The sequence below is a fragment of the Acanthaster planci genome, linkage group LG14 (genome assembly GCF_054643075.1).
Source record: "Acanthaster planci isolate LZ-2023a linkage group LG14, COTS_SCS, whole genome shotgun sequence".
Taxonomy (NCBI): domain Eukaryota; kingdom Metazoa; phylum Echinodermata; class Asteroidea; order Valvatida; family Acanthasteridae; genus Acanthaster; species Acanthaster planci.
Window position 1 is genome coordinate 8,535,653 of NC_141790.1, and position 16,976 is coordinate 8,552,628.

Consider the following 16,976-nt stretch of genomic DNA (forward strand, 5'->3'; position numbering starts at 1 on the left):
AATAGGCTATGGAAACGCGCCTGATGGAGATGCATTGATCATAATGGTAAGCTACCCATAATGTCTGGCTTTCCTTCTTCAAACAGAAAAAGATAAGAAGTACAATCCCAATGCCAGTACGATCAGCTTTTTACCATACTCGAGATATACTACGACTAAAGAGAAAGAACTTTCAAAGGAGTTCAATGGCACGAGAGGGCGCCCTGCCGACATCCGGGATATTGTTCCCAATGACCGACCTCTTTAACGTTGTGGACCCGTGATGTGAGTGCGGTAGCTGAGGGTGCCGTTTTAGAATCTGAGAATATCTTTGTAATCGTGTGTTAACATTTGAGTATTAACATTTGGTTTGAAACATATCTGATCGGTTTATCATAAATAGTATCGTAATTAAAGTTTTTTACGGTAAAATAAGTCAAAAAATCAAAATTACTGTAGACGTGATATGTGGAGAACTGTGCGTTTGTTCATGTCTAGTACATGGAGTACTATTCGTGTAGTAGTAGGGCGTACAGTGTAGTCCCCAGGTCATGCTATTTAGCGTCAACAAGCTATTCATGCATATTTACGCAAAGATGTTTTGTTTACAATGTTAAGGAGGCTCCTACTTTCAAATTCAATCTATCATATCTATATGAAATGATATTTGAGTGACAAAGTCGGATTGGTTTGAGTGTTTCAGTTTTGTGCAGTCTGACCGGCCTCCATCTTTTTTTCGCGTGGATGGCAGAGGAAAGGAAAATGGCGGCCCCCATACATACGAGTAGCAAAAAATTTTCGTTTTTCTGTGAGAATCTGGAAGCAAATTCAGCGTTCCTTTTACATAGTCACGACAGTGGCAAGTGCTAGAGTCTCTAAAATATGATAAAACCATTTTTAAATCTGTAGAGGGTATTTTCAGGTTGTTGACGCTCTGTTGACACAATTTCAGTATTTGACATTTGTTGACGCTAAATAGCATGACTGTAGTCCCCTAACTGCAATGATGTGGGTCATACTATTTAGCGTCAACAAGTCATTCTAGCAAATAGCATATTTTTGCAAGCATTTTAAGCCTATAGCCTGCTTACAATGTTCATTAGGCTTCACCAAATAATCAGTATATCACCTATCCGAAATGATACTTGAGTGTGGAAATTTAAGCGACGAAGTCGGGCCTGCTCATGCAGCCCAACCAGCCATCTTGTTTTCGCCTGGAAGGAAAAGAAAAGAAAGGTCTGTAGCTACACTAGGGCTAGTCAATTGGGCTCCTGGGGACTTTGCGGGAAAAAAAATTTTTCCTTTGAGCCCCATACATGTATCTCTGATATGGCTTGACTCACCCAAGCCAGTTATTAAATTCATCATTTCAGCAATTGCCCAATCGTTTCTGTTCATGAAATTCCCATCTTTGTTTCCATTATCGTGCCATTTCCATTCACTACTACACCGTTTCCACATCCACCTTAGTGAATCACCAAAAACTTGTGCAACCCCTGTGGGTGATGACCTTGGAGAGTGTTAATCAAGGGCACATAAATTACTTCTTGGATTCAAGGGTGAAATCATTGCAGAGCCCACGCACTGACTTGTGTCTCTGTGATAGATGTTTTTGTTTTTGCTTGGCCTACAAAGTGCTTTTGCCATACTCGGCATTTTCAGTCACTTGATTTTTGTCGATCAGCGTTCAGTTTACTCAAATGTGTGCAAAAATGTGGGTGCCTTCGCGAAAACTCTCAACATCCTGATGTACGTGAAATAGTCAATAGGAATTACCCAGATTCGAAATTGCATGCTCCTCCATGGACATGGTACACTTCCTGAAATGCCTTTGCCCATCATGTTATGTCACATGAAAAACTTCAATAGGACCAGATGTATAAGTACATGTAGTCCAGTAGACTTGCCCTCGTCTATGGAAGGGCACCTTTTTTGAAGTGTGCTAGAAAAAGACTGATTTCAGTGCCAAAATATGGATTTGTCAAATACTGCTACTCCCTAACCCCAGATTGATTTGTCGCCATGGGCCGCGTCATTCGTGGACAGCGTAAGGGCGCTGGAAGCGTCTTCAAGTCCCACAACAAACACAGGAAAGGACCGGCCAAGCTGCGCTCACTAGACTATGCCGAACGCCATGGGTACATCAAGGGAATCATCAAGGTAGGCCTGCTTCTGGTACCGTTGCTACATCATCACCCTGTGTAATAGGATACGGTCCTATTTGCATCGATATTACACTAAATGTGCGCTTACACACTACATTATCAGCCCTACACACTGCATTGTCAAATATGTATCTGTTGGGAGCAGGAAAAATGGCTGACATTCTATGAGCAGGGATCTGCCGCTGCCGGTCGGGCCCGACCGGCACGCAGAATTGCCGACCGCCACAATCTGCCAAATCAACTTTTCCGACTGGCACGTATTCCCGATAAGAACCCAAATAAAATAGCATCTTGGTCGAGGGATCGATCGTGAAGATATGAAGATCGTGAAGAAACCGTAAAATTTCTTCGTAAATTTCACTTTGCACTGCCATGCATATCGTCTGCGCACCCACGTACGTGCATATGCAACATATCTGGACCAAATATTAACATGAACCAATACGAGGCTTTGTTACGCGCAATGCACGTGTACATAGTGCGTAAACGAATCTTTCCATTAGTTGGAAGACCACACATAGGCTTGCATATGCAACGCTCTCAGTGCACGAAGATCGGAAAACCCCCTCTCCATGATGTACAGCGTTGTTTGTCCAGTTCCGCATTTTACCCAGTTCCACAACTTGAAAAGAAAATTTTGCTTAACTTTCAGAAATACAAAATTGCAAATGACCCCATTCACACTTCGTTTAAACACTTAAAAATCTGGCAGAAAAACAATTTTACATGTACGTGCAAAACTGACAATCGACCGTGACTGTTTTTTCGAGCAGAAAATACATGCAACATTCGGTGCGTGTATTTTCTGCTCGATGTTGCATAAAACGATCACTGCGATCGCTTTTTAAACCAACGATCGCACCACATTCGTTAATTGTTGTTTATCCCACGGTGAAAATATTAACTCCGCAATTTTTTTATTCAAAAGTAACAGCATGATTTTGCTTTTCCGTAAACGAGTTCCATATGGCAAGATACACGCGCTCAGTATGCACGTGACACATGGCCAGATGTGTCAGAAAAGCAAATGGCCAATCTACATTATGTTCATGTAGACTTTAAAATGACTGTTCAGAAAATCTCTGCACACATTTATGAATGTCGTTATCCCATATGCATACTGTACGAACTTTCATACAAAGAAAATAAGGAAAATATTCCGCCAAGATTTTGCATGTTTCGCCTTATTTTCAACACACACAAAAAAATGATTTGAATAGCAATGAAAAATTATGGGCATCATAGAGATAGAAATTAATTCAATATTCAAGGGATTTACAAAATAAAATCAATATTTATTTCTACTCTTTTTTTTCTAATTCAATTGCCCGTCTAAAATTATCACCTCATCCTAGTTGACCAAAATTACAAATTTTCAATTTTTTTATTAAATTTCAGAAATTTCAGACATGAGATCCCTAATTCTAGGCTGTGTATACACAGCTGAAAACACTCAGAAAGTGCTGTTTCCGGCCATCTGGGGGCTTTTAGATTCCAAAAATTTTCTGGTACGCTCCGCGCCAACCAATGGTGCCGCTCCGCTTAGATAGTCCTGCCGGCACTAAAACCATCCTGGGCAGAACCCTGTATGAGACAATGGAACAGTGATCGTCAGATGCAAGAGTTATATCATGTTAGAGAAGTTACTTACGTTGAAAGTGTAAAAAGCCGCAAAGATCATTGACCGCATGATTTGCATTTCTTGCTTGAGATTTACGGTTTAAATCTCTGCGTTTTGATGCCAGGACATCATCCATGACCCAGGCCGCGGGGCTCCCCTGGCCAAGATCGTCTTCAGAGACCCTTACAGATACAAGAAACGAACAGAGCTGATGGTGGCTGCCGAAGGCATGTTCACCGGACAGTTCATCTACTGCGGCAAAAAAGGTAAATAGCAACAACTTGCTGCTGTGGACCCCTTGTAGGCTATTTTGGGCACTATAGAGTACCAAAGTGTGATGTCATTTTGAACCAGGATGTGCTGTGCAAATGATTGGAGTACATGTGCATGTCAGTTGCCACGCTTGTTCTTGCACTAATGCCTTTTACGCACATAGTTGTGCATTTGACGTAGTCACTGCGGTACACTCGGCCATTTGGACACCGTGTATATGTAGTTCAGTTGGATACTTTACACATGTACATGTATGTGCATACTTTGCAGACACCTTAGAGACCATGTGGAGATTTGTGATTTTGAAAACCATACTACATGCATGCACACCATTGGACAGTGTGACGCTATTCCATTTGGACATACAAGGGGCCGTTTTGTATATTATGGGTCATTTATGGCCAGAGGGGAAAGTGCCCCAAATAGTATTATTTAGAGAAAGCCTGCAGAATCACACTGAGACTGTAGAACTCAATCCACCTTCAAGTCTTGGTGGGAATTGAACCCCATTCATTGGGATGAGTAGATTAGAATGTGCCACTTCACCAACCCACGTGATTGTGATAAGGATACCTTGACCCTAACACTCCCAAATCCTCCAAAATTCTTTTCTGCAAAGTGGAGGAATTCGAAAGATTCAAGGTGTATGGCCAAAGTGCATGGCTGATTTCGAAGGATGCCACATGTGAAGGTCGTGGATCAGACCTTTTGTTGTTTATGCTTAGTCAAGCACAAATTCAGCCTGATATTTCTTTTGAATCAACTGCACAGCTCAAGAGTGCCATTCACACTGCCTCAATATAATGACAGGAATTGCCGGAAGATTTTGAAGGATTTGAGCAATTAAGCACATCTCCAAATGACATTTTTAAGAAATTTTGGAGGATTTGGGCTGAATGCAATTTTTTCAAATTGAAAATCAGAGGATTTCAGAGGATTCAGGATGGGTCCTAGTAAAAAGGCCTAAGGGTTATTGTTAAGCGTACTTTAGACAATCAATACACTGGGTCATTTGTGTTTGCATATCACCATAATGAAAGACTCTCCCGTCTTCAACCTTTGTTGCTCAAAAGCTGCCCTTACAATTGGCAACGTCCTCCCCATTGGCTCGATGCCAGAAGGCACCATCGTCTGTGCCCTGGAGGAGAAGACAGGCGATCGCGGCAAGGTTGCCCGGGCCTCGGGCAACTATGCCACCGTCATCGCTCACAACCCCGACACCAAGAAGACCAGGGTCAAGCTCCCCTCCGGAGCCAAGAAGGTCATTCCTTCGGCCAACAGAGCCATGGTTGGTGAGTACCAGTACCTAAACCGCCCCTGCTGTCTACAGTAACATTGCACCACGCTGTCCCCAGTCTGTGGCCAAGGTATTTCATCACTCCATATCCTCAGCCACATGCTCAGCTGTAGCCAAATCCCGCGAAAAGAATTAGAAGCCATTACTGCAGAACCGTCCTGTTCACACGCAGGTTGTATGCGGGCATTACATTTCTTTTCGACCAATAGGGTGTCTTGACTTGCCAAGGTGTGCACGCGCTCAAGTTAAGACATGGGTGTCAGTGCAGTGGCCCCGCAGGAATGGCGTCTCCTTGGATTTGTCTGTTAGACTTGAAAGTGGAAAATTCATTCAGATTCCCAAGCTGTAGTCATAGGCAGCATGTCCAGCTGCAGTAGTGCGCAATATACTTGTGTAGAGAAAACTATGTTAACCACTTCCTGCTGGGGACTTCAAAATCGGAGACGGGGTCTCCGAACTTGGACAAAGGAAACATGGCCCTGCAACAAAAGACCGTACTCAGAACAAAAGACCAGGCTGCTGGGAATTATCGACATTTTTCACTCTCAAAAGTGGTGATAATCCAGCCTTGTTTTGAAACCGTATACCAGGGTTTGGGGCATTGAGAGCAAGCGGATTACCACCGGGGACAAAAGCGTTCCACCACCACAGCGATTAGCCACACAGCACCGCTGCATGCTAATCTGGCCCTTATTGAAAAGAGGTCAGCAGTGCTCTGAGCCAGGTTCGTGAACAAAAGAAAGTTACATAACACCGCACAATTTGGGCTCTTTTTACAAGGCTGCAGGCCTGGCTGAAATACTCGGGCGTCAATTAGGGGTGTGCATTTGCGGGTATTTTTAGAACCGGGTACCCGTTTTTTGTTAACATCGGGTACCCGGAAAAGAGATCGCCTGATAATGGCATTGCACGCAACCCGGTGGATCATGTGCCCGAAACACGGTTCTTTTTGGTACCTAGGAAGCAAGCAGAACATTGTTCTAAACGTCGGAGATAATAGGCTCTCCTACCTTTTTATCAAACGAAATTGTTACCTTCAGTTTTCAAATTTTGTGTGGGTGTATGAAACAGAAAAACAAATCTTCACGGGAAACGTCAGAAAAAAGAACAGAGCTGCAAACCACGTACATGATATACGCACCTGCAAACGCTCAAAGGAAATGTCCCGGATGCTGCATGACCACGGACACACAGAACGCATGTGGCATGCACGAATGGTGAGCGCCGGTCGTGTCACGTGCGGACCAGATCAGTGCTATGTACGTCACGGGTTAAAAGGCTCAAAGTTTTATGTACAAAAATACCACCGTAACTCGAACAATGCCCACACCATTACATCCACTTATTTTGAAGTTTCTGATTCAAAAACCGCCACCAAAATGCTTCAAACGGCGTTGAAAGAATCGGAAGTCTAGATAGGGTCAGGAGTCATCGCAAGTTTATTTCTTTTCTGACGAGGACCAGCACGTTGCATAAATCAACGTAGCTGCAACTGTGTAATCCTGGCTTTCAGGACGCTGAAACTAACCTGATTGCAACGCGGGCCCAATTGTAGTGCCCTTCAGGCAGTCCAATCGCTGACACTGCAGCAGCCATGTGACCGTAAAAAGAAAGGTCATGTGACCACACATAAGGAAGCCCAAGTGAAAAAAATAGCAGCGCTCCACGTTGTTAAATGACTAAGCGATACGAAAGTTTTGCCACACGAAGGTACGTACCACGATGAAGTGAATTAACAAAAACGGAAACTCTAAAAAAGTCATTTTGATTAAGCGGACATTAGATGCAAAGGTTTATATGACTATTCAATTTAAAGAAATATTTAAAATCACACGTAGCGAGTGACCTATCGCCCGTGAATTTTAGTGTTTTTTTCGCTCTTGTGAACTAGGAAATTCCTGAACTAGGAAAATGACTTGCGGTACAATGGGCGGAGTGGGTAAAAAAATTAGCTGTCGATCTCCGAATTCAAGTTTCATGTATGACCGCGGGACCGGATTTTCATCGGCACGGTGGTTTTCCATGAAGTCTGTCCTTCAGTAAGAAATTTCACAGACATTTTATGCATGAATGTTTGTTCCTAATTTATTTACTTTTTTACGGGTACCCTGCCCGGAAAAATGGAACCGGGTTTTGAAATCGACGGGCGGGTACCCGGGTACCCAGCACAGGCCTAGCGTCAATGAAGATCACCTGTCAACTTTTATTAGTGCCTAAAGATTACTTCGTGCGGCTATAAATGACCGTTAAATGAAATGATGAAATTTTGAAGGATTTTGAAAAAATGATAGTCATGCCGCCCCAGTATCATCAACATTGAAAAATGCCCTGGCATGAAGTGGTTAACGATTCATGTTGACTATGTAGAAAATACGTGTGTATTCATTATTTTCAGTACATGTTTTGATGTTCAACATTATCACTAGCACCGTATAGTCAGTGCTCTTTGATTTTTACCCCCATTAGATAATGGATTCACAAACATTCGGATGAGACTCACACCTGTGCTCAATGTGATTCATGCTCTATATGAGTCCCTCCCCTCCCTGCACCAAAAGACCAATCGTGCAGGACTCGAAAAGTAATGTTACTTAAGGGCGAAACCCAGCATTAAGGACATACATTTCCGGATCCAGTGTAAATGAGTCCAGTTGTCCACCAAGAAGGCACTATGTGTTCCAGCAAGACTGTCATGATGTCCTGGCTTTTAACAAGAGCCGCAGCCGGGTAGTTTAGGCAGCATTCCCAGCGGCTAAGGGCTGGCAACCATTTAGACCCGGTTTGAAAAGGGCCCTCCGGTAGTCCGCCCTGTATAATGCCTGCCTGGTATTCAGGTTACTCCAGGCCAGTATCAGGCCTGTCTTCCTGTCTGGCAAGTACAGCCAGGTCATGAGGTCACAGCCTACAGCCCTCTGCCTATTTTAAGATCCCGGAAAGTGCCCAGCATAGAAACTATTGAATCCAATCTCATCACATACCAGAAAAGAGATACCCACCTAGGCCTGGTGGCCACAGCCAGTATCTTTGCCATTCAGTTCAGTTTTGAATTTTTTGGTTCCTCCATGCTTGTTGTGTTCAGGAATCGTCGCTGGTGGTGGTCGTATTGACAAGCCCCTCCTGAAGGCCGGCCGAGCGTACCACAAGTACAAAGCCAAGCGTAACTGCTGGCCGCGTGTGCGAGGTGTGGCCATGAACCCTGTGGACCATCCCCACGGTGGTGGTAACCATCAGCACATCGGTGCACCGTCCACCGTCAGGAGAGACACCTCAGCTGGTCGCAAGGTAAAGAAATGTTCTGGGCATTGATCCTTTTGTTTCTCCGTTTTTGATTTGCTTTCCTCCGTTCCTTTCCCAACCCTCACTTTTTAAACATCTGAGATCTGTCCCTTTCTGTTTCCAGTCTTTGGTAAAGTTTGGTTTTATGTCGGATATACATGTATAAGAGCTCTTAAATTATTCATGTTGATAAAAATCCACAAGGAAGAAACAGCAGATTTGATTTTTATATCAAATCTATTCATCTTACCACTTGTTCTGATTGATTTTGGCATGCAAAATCTATTTTCATCTTGGTTTAGTAGATGTAATCTTTTCAACAAGGCATAAAAGTCAAAAGCCTGTATGTCTACATGAACTGTCTATTTCAAATATGAGTTTGGTATGTTGTCGGGATTTAAGATCCATTTCAGATAATAAAAGTATGCCTGGCTTCACTAATGCATCTTAAACTGTGTATTTACATGTATAAAAGTGTCAGCTTGGTGTTGTGGTTCTTTCCTTGCCTTCCACCCGGGACCCACCTCTGTGACCCGGGTTCGAATCCCACCTAGGTCAGCATGTGGACTGGGTTTCCAGTCCCTTCCTGATTCCATGGGTTTCCATGGAATATTCATCCAGTGTTTTCCTGCCACCTCTAAAAACTGAACATCTCCTCAATATCTTCTCAATTATCACTTCATCCTGTAATTGGCGCTGAATGTGCTGTTGAATGAACAGATACAAGTACATTTAACTAAATTAACCTAGCGATCACGGAAAATTAAACCAACAGGAGTTCTAGAATGAACTTGAATGAGAAACACTTAGGCATTGACCGTTTAAAAAGGTAGCAGACTGGACGATTACTCTGGCAGCTAAAAATGATGTATGATGTTTTGTCATGTAAAATTGCTTATTTACACATTCTCTGTCTTTGCTTTTTTTTGCGTGTCTCATTTCATAGGTCGGTCTGATTGCTGCCCGTCGTACTGGTCGTCTGCGTGGTACCAAGAAGATCCCAGTGGGTGACAAGGAATAAGGCAGTTGCCAACCACCCGCACCTCAACAGTAGACCAACAGAACTGAATTTATCAAAGTGCATGTATTGTAACGTTGGATTGAACACAAACCGGATACATGTATTTCTGTTTCCATAACACAAAGCATCTGCATTGTGAACGATTTGCACTGCAATAAAGACAGAGAGTATACAGCAGAGAGTGGTTTTGCATTGATCTTTGTATGTTGTATTATCAATCTGTGTATTAGTCCGCATTGTGACTTAAAAGAAAAAAAATTTCAAGCATCTACATGTGTAAATGCAACTTTCTAATGCATTTTGGAGAGTTGCTTTCACGAGGGGTGGGGCAGGGGGCGTGAGTCCCCCCCCCCCCGTTTTTCAATTTTATTATTTCCTGAAAAACTAAGATGTTAAGTACGCCTACACCTGCAACTACAAGCTAGTCTCAGATGAAGCCAAACATCCAAGTCTTCTTGGGACGACGAGGGGGAGGGGGGTCCTTGAGCAGTATGAGCTGTGAGCGGCAAAGAAAGTCTGGCCCCAGCCTTCACTAATGACAAATCCTTTGGGGTGCACCTCTGATTTTATCCACAGAAAAATTAACAGTGGGAGCGACACCAATTTTTGTGGCACATGATTACAAATTCAAGGTCGTAATATGCAAAGTGATTCAGATTTTCGGTAAGAAATTCCACATAGAAAGTGAAAAAACATCCTTTTTAAATATACATGTACGTGTGAATTTATCATGATTGGCGCACCCATATAGTTGAGCTCAAGACCAAGCTGAACACAGGGAAAGTTATTCCATCCCTGACATGCCTGAAACAACCTTTGAAATGAATGTATACAGTGTACATCGAATTTCACAACCACAAATTCACCCACATAATCATGCAGTACTTCCAACAGGGTTGCAGTTTTTCAACTGCACACCCCGAGAAGGAAAAATGAGCATAACTTGTGGGGTTTTTTTTCCATTCATTATAATTTTTCCCACATAACTTGACACATTTTCAATACATATAATTATATTAGGGAGTCATTCATAATGATGTGGACGGAGAACCCAAAAAGCAATGCTTCTCGAGTAGGGATTCCCCTATTGAAAACTAAAATATAACTTTGAACGTTAACTGGAAAAAAATAGTTACATTAAGCACTTAAGACGCTTAAAAGACTTTTTGGAGACATTCACAATAAGACCCCGATTTGTAGGTCAATTGTGATTTCGCTGTGATACTTTATGGACGCAAGAATATTCTGTCTGCTGGGAGGATATAAAGGTTTCCATGGATCTTGGTCATCTTCAGACATGGGCGTACACCCTGGGGGGAGGGGAGGATGGGGTTATTCACCCCCCTCATCTTTTTGACCAGGGGGGATAGGCTACTGAATCATCCCCCACCCCATCCACACACACTTCGCGGAGAGAACAAATTCAGGTGGATTGTAGAAAACGTTTTTGAACTTGCCATCAACCAATATTCAGTGCTCAATTCGCTCTTTACCGCTGGCGCCATAGGCATACACAGCCTCGATCTGGCAGCTTCACACAATAAATACATGCACTGGCGGTGCAGCGATTCGCGTGTGTTGCTTAGTAATTTTGCTCGTGCTGCGTTCTTACATTATGCGATTGGACAATATTTCAGAAAGCTGCATTGACGCGATTCTGAAGAGATTGTACAAGTTTCCAGTTCGAAGCTCTGCATACCTTTGCCGGCAGCGTGCAAAGAGCGAATAGAACTCTAGAAGGGAGAACAGCATAAAGACATCCATGCCGTTCTGATGTAAGGTTCTGCAGGACTGTATAAATACACATTACAGCAAGTCATCCCCCACAATTCCCCATTCTCCCACCCCCCTCCAAATTCCCGGCACAAGTTGACGTGACTGTCTCCAGAGCCGGGGCTGCGTCCTTGCCACTGACATTAAACGGTAAACCAGAAGGTGGTGTCGATAAAATCCGTTAAATCTTTGCTGTACACTGACCCTTGGGCCGTGGGAGCCAATGACAACGGATTTGGGACTCAAAAAGTTCTTTAATATAGAGAATAGACAAAGGCACGAACATTCTCGAAATTTACGAAAAGTGTATTTATTCGAAGTACATTGGTGAATGTCGTACACAAGACTCGTCAATATTTCAACATTCAAACGGCACTTAAGTTGCTGGAGAATTTCTAAACATACGCACACATCATCGGACAGCTTTACACACGTTTATTGTTCAACTCAAACCGACAGTGTTTGAGTTGATACATTGCTTTAAAGTTGCGTAATTTGCTGTAAAAGGCAACACACAGTACATAGCGATGAAATTTTAAAAATTTATATAATGTATAGTTTACTCCTTTTCCACTTTTAATATTTTAATAGTCATTAATGTATTGATATGGTACACGCTGTAAATAATAGTCCGCTAAATATCTTGCACGAATTTGTAAAATATTGATATTTCCTTTTTTCATTAAAGGCAATCTAACACATACGGAGCATTACACAAATCAGAACATCTTTATCTTAAAGTTAAAACACTCTTGGCACGTTCGTAAGTCCACGCCGTTATTTGCGAGGGTGCTGTTTCCTTGTAATTTTCTCCGTTTGGATTGAAGTTCGTACTGAACCCGAGTCTGGGTCAACGCTTTCAGGTGTGCACAGAATGCCCGTGCGTTCTTCAGTCCAGTAATAAGCTACCGGCATTGATCTCCACTTTATAATGGAGATCAATGGCTACCAGTGTTTCGTAGCGTTGGCGCTTCCTTCACAGAACTTCCCTCTTTAAGAATTAAGTCAGCGGTCACTACTTACATCCCTGCCAATGGAGTCTATCGGTCTTTCACAAGCACAGTATATTAAAATAAATATAAAACGTAAATCAATGAAACCATCAATCAATAAAAAAGGCCCTACCACTAAGCGCCGATATAAACACACAAAACATTTTTGTCTGCAAGTACAATAAAGGCAGTGTTTGCGAGTTTTATGTCAAGTGTGAGCCCTCTTTTACACAAACACATCACTGCATGTATGAGAACTCTGATTCAGCCATATTTGCCTTGGTCATTACATAAGTCAACGCCAAATATACTTATACCCAGCAAGAAATGAGACCTTGGGGTACCCCCCCCAACAAGTCCAATCCCTATACACATTCCAGACTATTGTTACTTAACACATCCCCCCCAAGATGTCTGAAAGGAATTCCCCAGATTCCTGCGAGACAATGACCAACACAAAGCAGGGGGGGGGGTTCTCTCCGTCTCATACCTTGAATATGAATATACTTGGATTGAATTACTCAGACAGAATCCTCTGCTCCAGGCACGGACATCATTCCAAGTCTCCAACCACTCTTATACATTTAAAGCAATATAATAGGGCGGAGAAGAACCCCCCCCCCCATTAGTCATTGTTATATCGGAATCTTATGAATTCTTTTGAGACAGGGGGGGGTGTTAGGTAACAATGATCAAGAGTGTCTATAGGGTTTGGACATGTAAAAGGGTACCGCTCCGTCGCATATCTTGCCGGGTATAACAGCATTTGTCAGTGTAGGCCTATCAACCTGATTCGTCCTCCATTTCCACATATCCTCAAGACTAAGTAAGTATTCCTCAATGATCCAAATTATGAGCTGGTACATCAGCATGTACATGTACCCAAATAATTACACTTCCACTTACCAACCAACGCAGTGGCGTACCCACCGGGGGGGTACCAGCTCCCTTGGGACATATTGCAGGTTTTAAGGTACTGAAAGTGTCGACAATTCAGAAAAGGTACGGGCACATTTGGACGCAAGAGGGAGTTTTACGGATGAAAAGACTTACAAACCTTCCTGGAACTCTCGACCCAGAACTTGGATACGCCACTGCAACGTTCTGTCTGTAGCAACGTGAACAGACCAACAAGTCTCAAAAGTGAAATTATCCCACCAAATGCCTCTACAACTTCAACCAACTACACTGGCGTCGTAAGCGGGGGGGGGAGGGGGCAGGGCCTACACTCCTCCTCCTGCAGATTTTCGACTGGGAGCCGCCCCTCCCCCCTTGGCAGGTCCAGGGTTGGGTTTAAATGGCTGATGCTTGATGGGTTTAAATTATTCTTCTGCCACCGCTGCAACCAAGCTCATTGTACCAAACACTCAACTCCCACCCTCTAATCCACTGCACGCAGTGACAGCGTCTGCTGGCACCCCATCCAATATCACCCCGTCCCAAGCCCATAACGTGCCGAACAGATAACTCACTGTCCCACCTCTACCCACTGCAGTGAAGTCTGCTCTGGTCAAACCACCAGTAACTTTAATCTACAGCCTGGCGGCGTCTTGCTCGGGAGGCATGGACTTGCTCAGCCGGTTCGTCTTATTGCTCCCACTTGTTACCCGGCTGGCGCGCGTGTGGCTGGTCCGCCCGGAAAGGCTTTGCAGCAGGGCAAGACGCTTCCGCAGGCCCTTCTTTATCTGTGGCTCGAATAAAGAATAATATGCTCGATTAATTTAACTAATTCATATGAGTGTGACTGAAGAAGATGTTTCAAATCAGAACTAACAGTGAAATCGTTGGAAACACTAGACCGACATTAATTGTAAGGACTTTCGATCACTGTCTGTGGAAGTAGCCTGTGAACGGATGGCTCTCAATCGGGGTCTTTTCTGGCTCAAGGGTTGATGTTTTTTCCGGTGGACTGTTAAGAGTATGACTGGATGTATGAGCACATGAAATGGCATTCGTCTTTTGTCTCATACTTAACCCAAGTGGAGAGGTGCAAAATGATTCGTTTGGACGATTTGGAAATGAACGCGCAAATCCCATGTAAGAAACAAATGATTTAAGACAGCCCACTTGAACCGCTTAAGTGAAATGAATGTTTATTACTAAAAAGCAAAGGATGATTTGCAAATGAACGAAGGCATTTGAAAAAAAGCAACTGTAACCCACTCTAGATGTGCATTGATACTGGGGACTGAGTTTTGTCACCCCTTGTTTACTTAATAGACCGTATCCGCGCAGGGGGCCCAATTTCAGTCGTAATCCTGAAGGTATACATTTGAAACTCTTTTTGGTACTAGGTGATTTTGGGAGGCAGAATGAAATCGTAGATTAGTCTGGTTCTTTAAATTTAACGTTTCCAAATGCATACACTACGTTTGGGAATCTGATTGAACTTTGGTCCCCCGCGAATACGGTCTATTGGACTCGCAGCCACGAGAACCGCGAAATGCAGTTCTGACGGTTTGTGCGTTTGTGCGTCTTAGAGTGCACGGCATTTCTTACCATAAATCTAGTTGTTTATTGGCGCCCGTTAGTTGGTGTGGACTTTTAATGGACAGGAGAGAGAGCCAGCCAGGAGGTTAGTAGAACCTACTCTTATCTCATTCATTTGTGTGCTCTACGCATACGAATTTATCATTCGAAATGGGTATGATTCCCTTGGTTGCAAGCGACAGCACGAGTCGACAATTCGACAGAAAGAGACGGTCGACAGAGTTTATAGGTTGCTGTTCGAATAATAGGTGTTAGTTTTACATTAATCTGGACGAAGACCAAAGTAGAGCCTGAGTGATCTGAATCTGAATCATGTCGTCGGCAAAGCCTCCATCAGGAAACATCACACCGACTTGAGGGTTAGTTTGGGGTGTGGAGCCATAGTATAGACGTGTCTTTGGTAGCTTATTTACAAGCACTAAACAATTTAAAAATTGAATCTGAGTGATAAATCTAATATATCATTTTCATACTTATATTACAAACATAGAACCAATGAATTTCTTAACAAAACAGAAGCAAATGATACAAGCATGACTATTATATTCAAGCAAGCCGTGATCGTGTGTATGGCACACTGTTTTATAGAAGGCCCACAACACTCAAGCGATGACAAGAAGACTTGAAGCAGCAGTAACTTTTTTGGCAGCGGTGAAAAGGCACACGAACACTGCAATCGTGTCAAAAGCTGAATCACCCTACCTTTTCGGAACTGTCTTGCTGTCTTTTAGCGATTCGGACTTTTTGGGGTCGGACATTTTGGCGGCGTTGGTGTTGGGCGGGGAGTAAGCCACGCGGCTTCGCCTAACCCTCTCCGACCGTGCATTAATAGCATTCCTTACCTTTCCGCACGTATAGTCATATCCAAGGAGGCCGCGACGTGTTAGAATTAAACAAAACATGCAAATCAAAGAAAAGAGTTGGGATACTGAGGAACAGAACTGTGCAAACCTAGCTGAATCCTACTCTGTTTTAGTAAACAGTAAAAAAAAATCGGACTGCTCACAGGTGCCGTACACAAGGTTTGTGCGATAAAAACACTTTGTGTTGGAGAAATACTATGGTCATGTCATGAGATGGGGTTCCTATATTTTGTTCAAAAGTATACTAATGGACTTCAGTACCACGTTATTTGTATTGAGATTGTATGAAAACTACAAACATATCAAAAATATCTTGCCCATCAAACAAAAATGGTAAGCAAGGATAACTCAATCAAAGACCAGAAAATACGTAAAATCGACGCCCCTGGCGGCCGTCTTGGCGCTAAGGCTGCCTTACCTCGTCATTCAGAAGACAATAGAGGATGAATATGAAGACACCCTTAAAAGGAATGCGAAATGAGAGTACAAATTAATTAAGGAGCAATAATTAATTAAGGAGCAATAAATACTGTTGTCGTCAATGTTATCAGCTGTTGTTATCGTTAATGTCGTATCCTAGTCTTTCCAGTCACTATTATTTGTTATAATGCCTTCACTTTTTATTAATCCACAGCCACTGTGGTAAAGTTTAGCTGAAGAGGGGCCCTTCGTACATCTTAAATAATTTTATTTTGCAATGGAGCTGCAGTCGGGTGAAAGAAATTGAACATACTTGCAGAGAATTCATGACGACAAAGATGTAGGCAAAGATGAGTGTGGCTGAATTGAAAGACAACATGCCGATCAACCAGGTGCACCCCAGCAGCGGTAATGTCAAGAGGATTGCTCGCAATGCTATTCTGTAGTCGAAAAAAGCAGATGAACAATTGGTCGTATGAATAAAAACTAGAAAATGCTGTGAAGTTCAAGCAAACAGCAAAAACATTTACTGAGAGGTAAAGCCATTACGAATAAGCAAATGCTTGAATTTGTAGGAATAAAATGTTTCTTTTACTGTTCAGCATCTACTAGTATAAATATTAGCAAATGCTTTATGCTTGTGGCTGACTGCACATCCGAATGTTTTTTGCACAATAGGGATCCTGTTGTCTGACGCACAGACGCGCAAAGTGCAGCACGGTGCTGTATCTTGAGACCTCAGCATGGCAGATAAGCATGATGGAAGTAATTTTGATCGCAAAAACCTTGATGAAGAAAATTGCTCT

General features: G+C 42.9%; 2 protein-coding genes across 10 annotated transcripts in view; one reads left to right on the forward strand and one right to left on the reverse strand.

Moving 5' to 3' along the window:
• The first annotated feature begins 163 nt into the window (after positions 1 to 163).
• Positions 164 to 9,809, forward strand: LOC110980756 (large ribosomal subunit protein uL2). Its single transcript, XM_022237704.2, has 6 exons — positions 164 to 264; positions 1,988 to 2,139; positions 3,890 to 4,031; positions 5,112 to 5,330; positions 8,415 to 8,617; positions 9,558 to 9,809. The coding sequence occupies exons 2-6, from the start codon at positions 2,002 to 2,004 to the stop codon at positions 9,630 to 9,632; spliced, it is 777 nt and encodes a 258-aa protein (XP_022093396.1). The 5' UTR covers positions 164 to 264; positions 1,988 to 2,001; the 3' UTR covers positions 9,633 to 9,809.
• Positions 9,810 to 11,690: 1,881 nt separating this feature from the next.
• LOC110980800 (adhesion G protein-coupled receptor L2-like) overlaps positions 11,691 to 16,976 on the reverse strand; it is a 56,266-nt gene continuing 50,980 nt past the window's right edge. For 5 of the 9 annotated variants that reach the window (XM_022237782.2, XM_022237787.2, XM_022237785.2 and 2 more), the window contains 3 exons: positions 16,484 to 16,610; positions 16,169 to 16,210; positions 11,691 to 14,088 (listed from right to left, as the gene is read on the reverse strand). In XM_022237782.2, coding sequence (XP_022093474.2) covers positions 13,930 to 14,088; positions 16,169 to 16,210; positions 16,484 to 16,610 — 328 coding nt within the window. In that variant the 3' untranslated portion in view covers positions 11,691 to 13,929. Of the gene's footprint in view, positions 14,089 to 15,589; positions 15,730 to 16,168; positions 16,211 to 16,483; positions 16,611 to 16,976 lie in introns of all 9 variants that reach the window. The other 4 variants (XM_022237781.2, XM_087145822.1, XM_022237783.2 and 1 more) reach the window with 3 other exon arrangements.

Bases quoted from the DNA above. Each gene is read 5' to 3' on its own strand.
- LOC110980756 (XM_022237704.2), top strand. From the start codon at position 2,002: ATGGGCCGCGTCATTCGTGGACAGCGTAAGGGCGCTGGAAGCGTCTTC. The intron at 4,032-5,111 runs GTAAATAGCAAC...GTTGCTCAAAAG, and splicing joins CATCTACTGCGGCAAAAAAG to CTGCCCTTACAATTGGCAAC. The intron at 8,618-9,557 runs GTAAAGAAATGT...CTCATTTCATAG, and splicing joins ACACCTCAGCTGGTCGCAAG to GTCGGTCTGATTGCTGCCCG.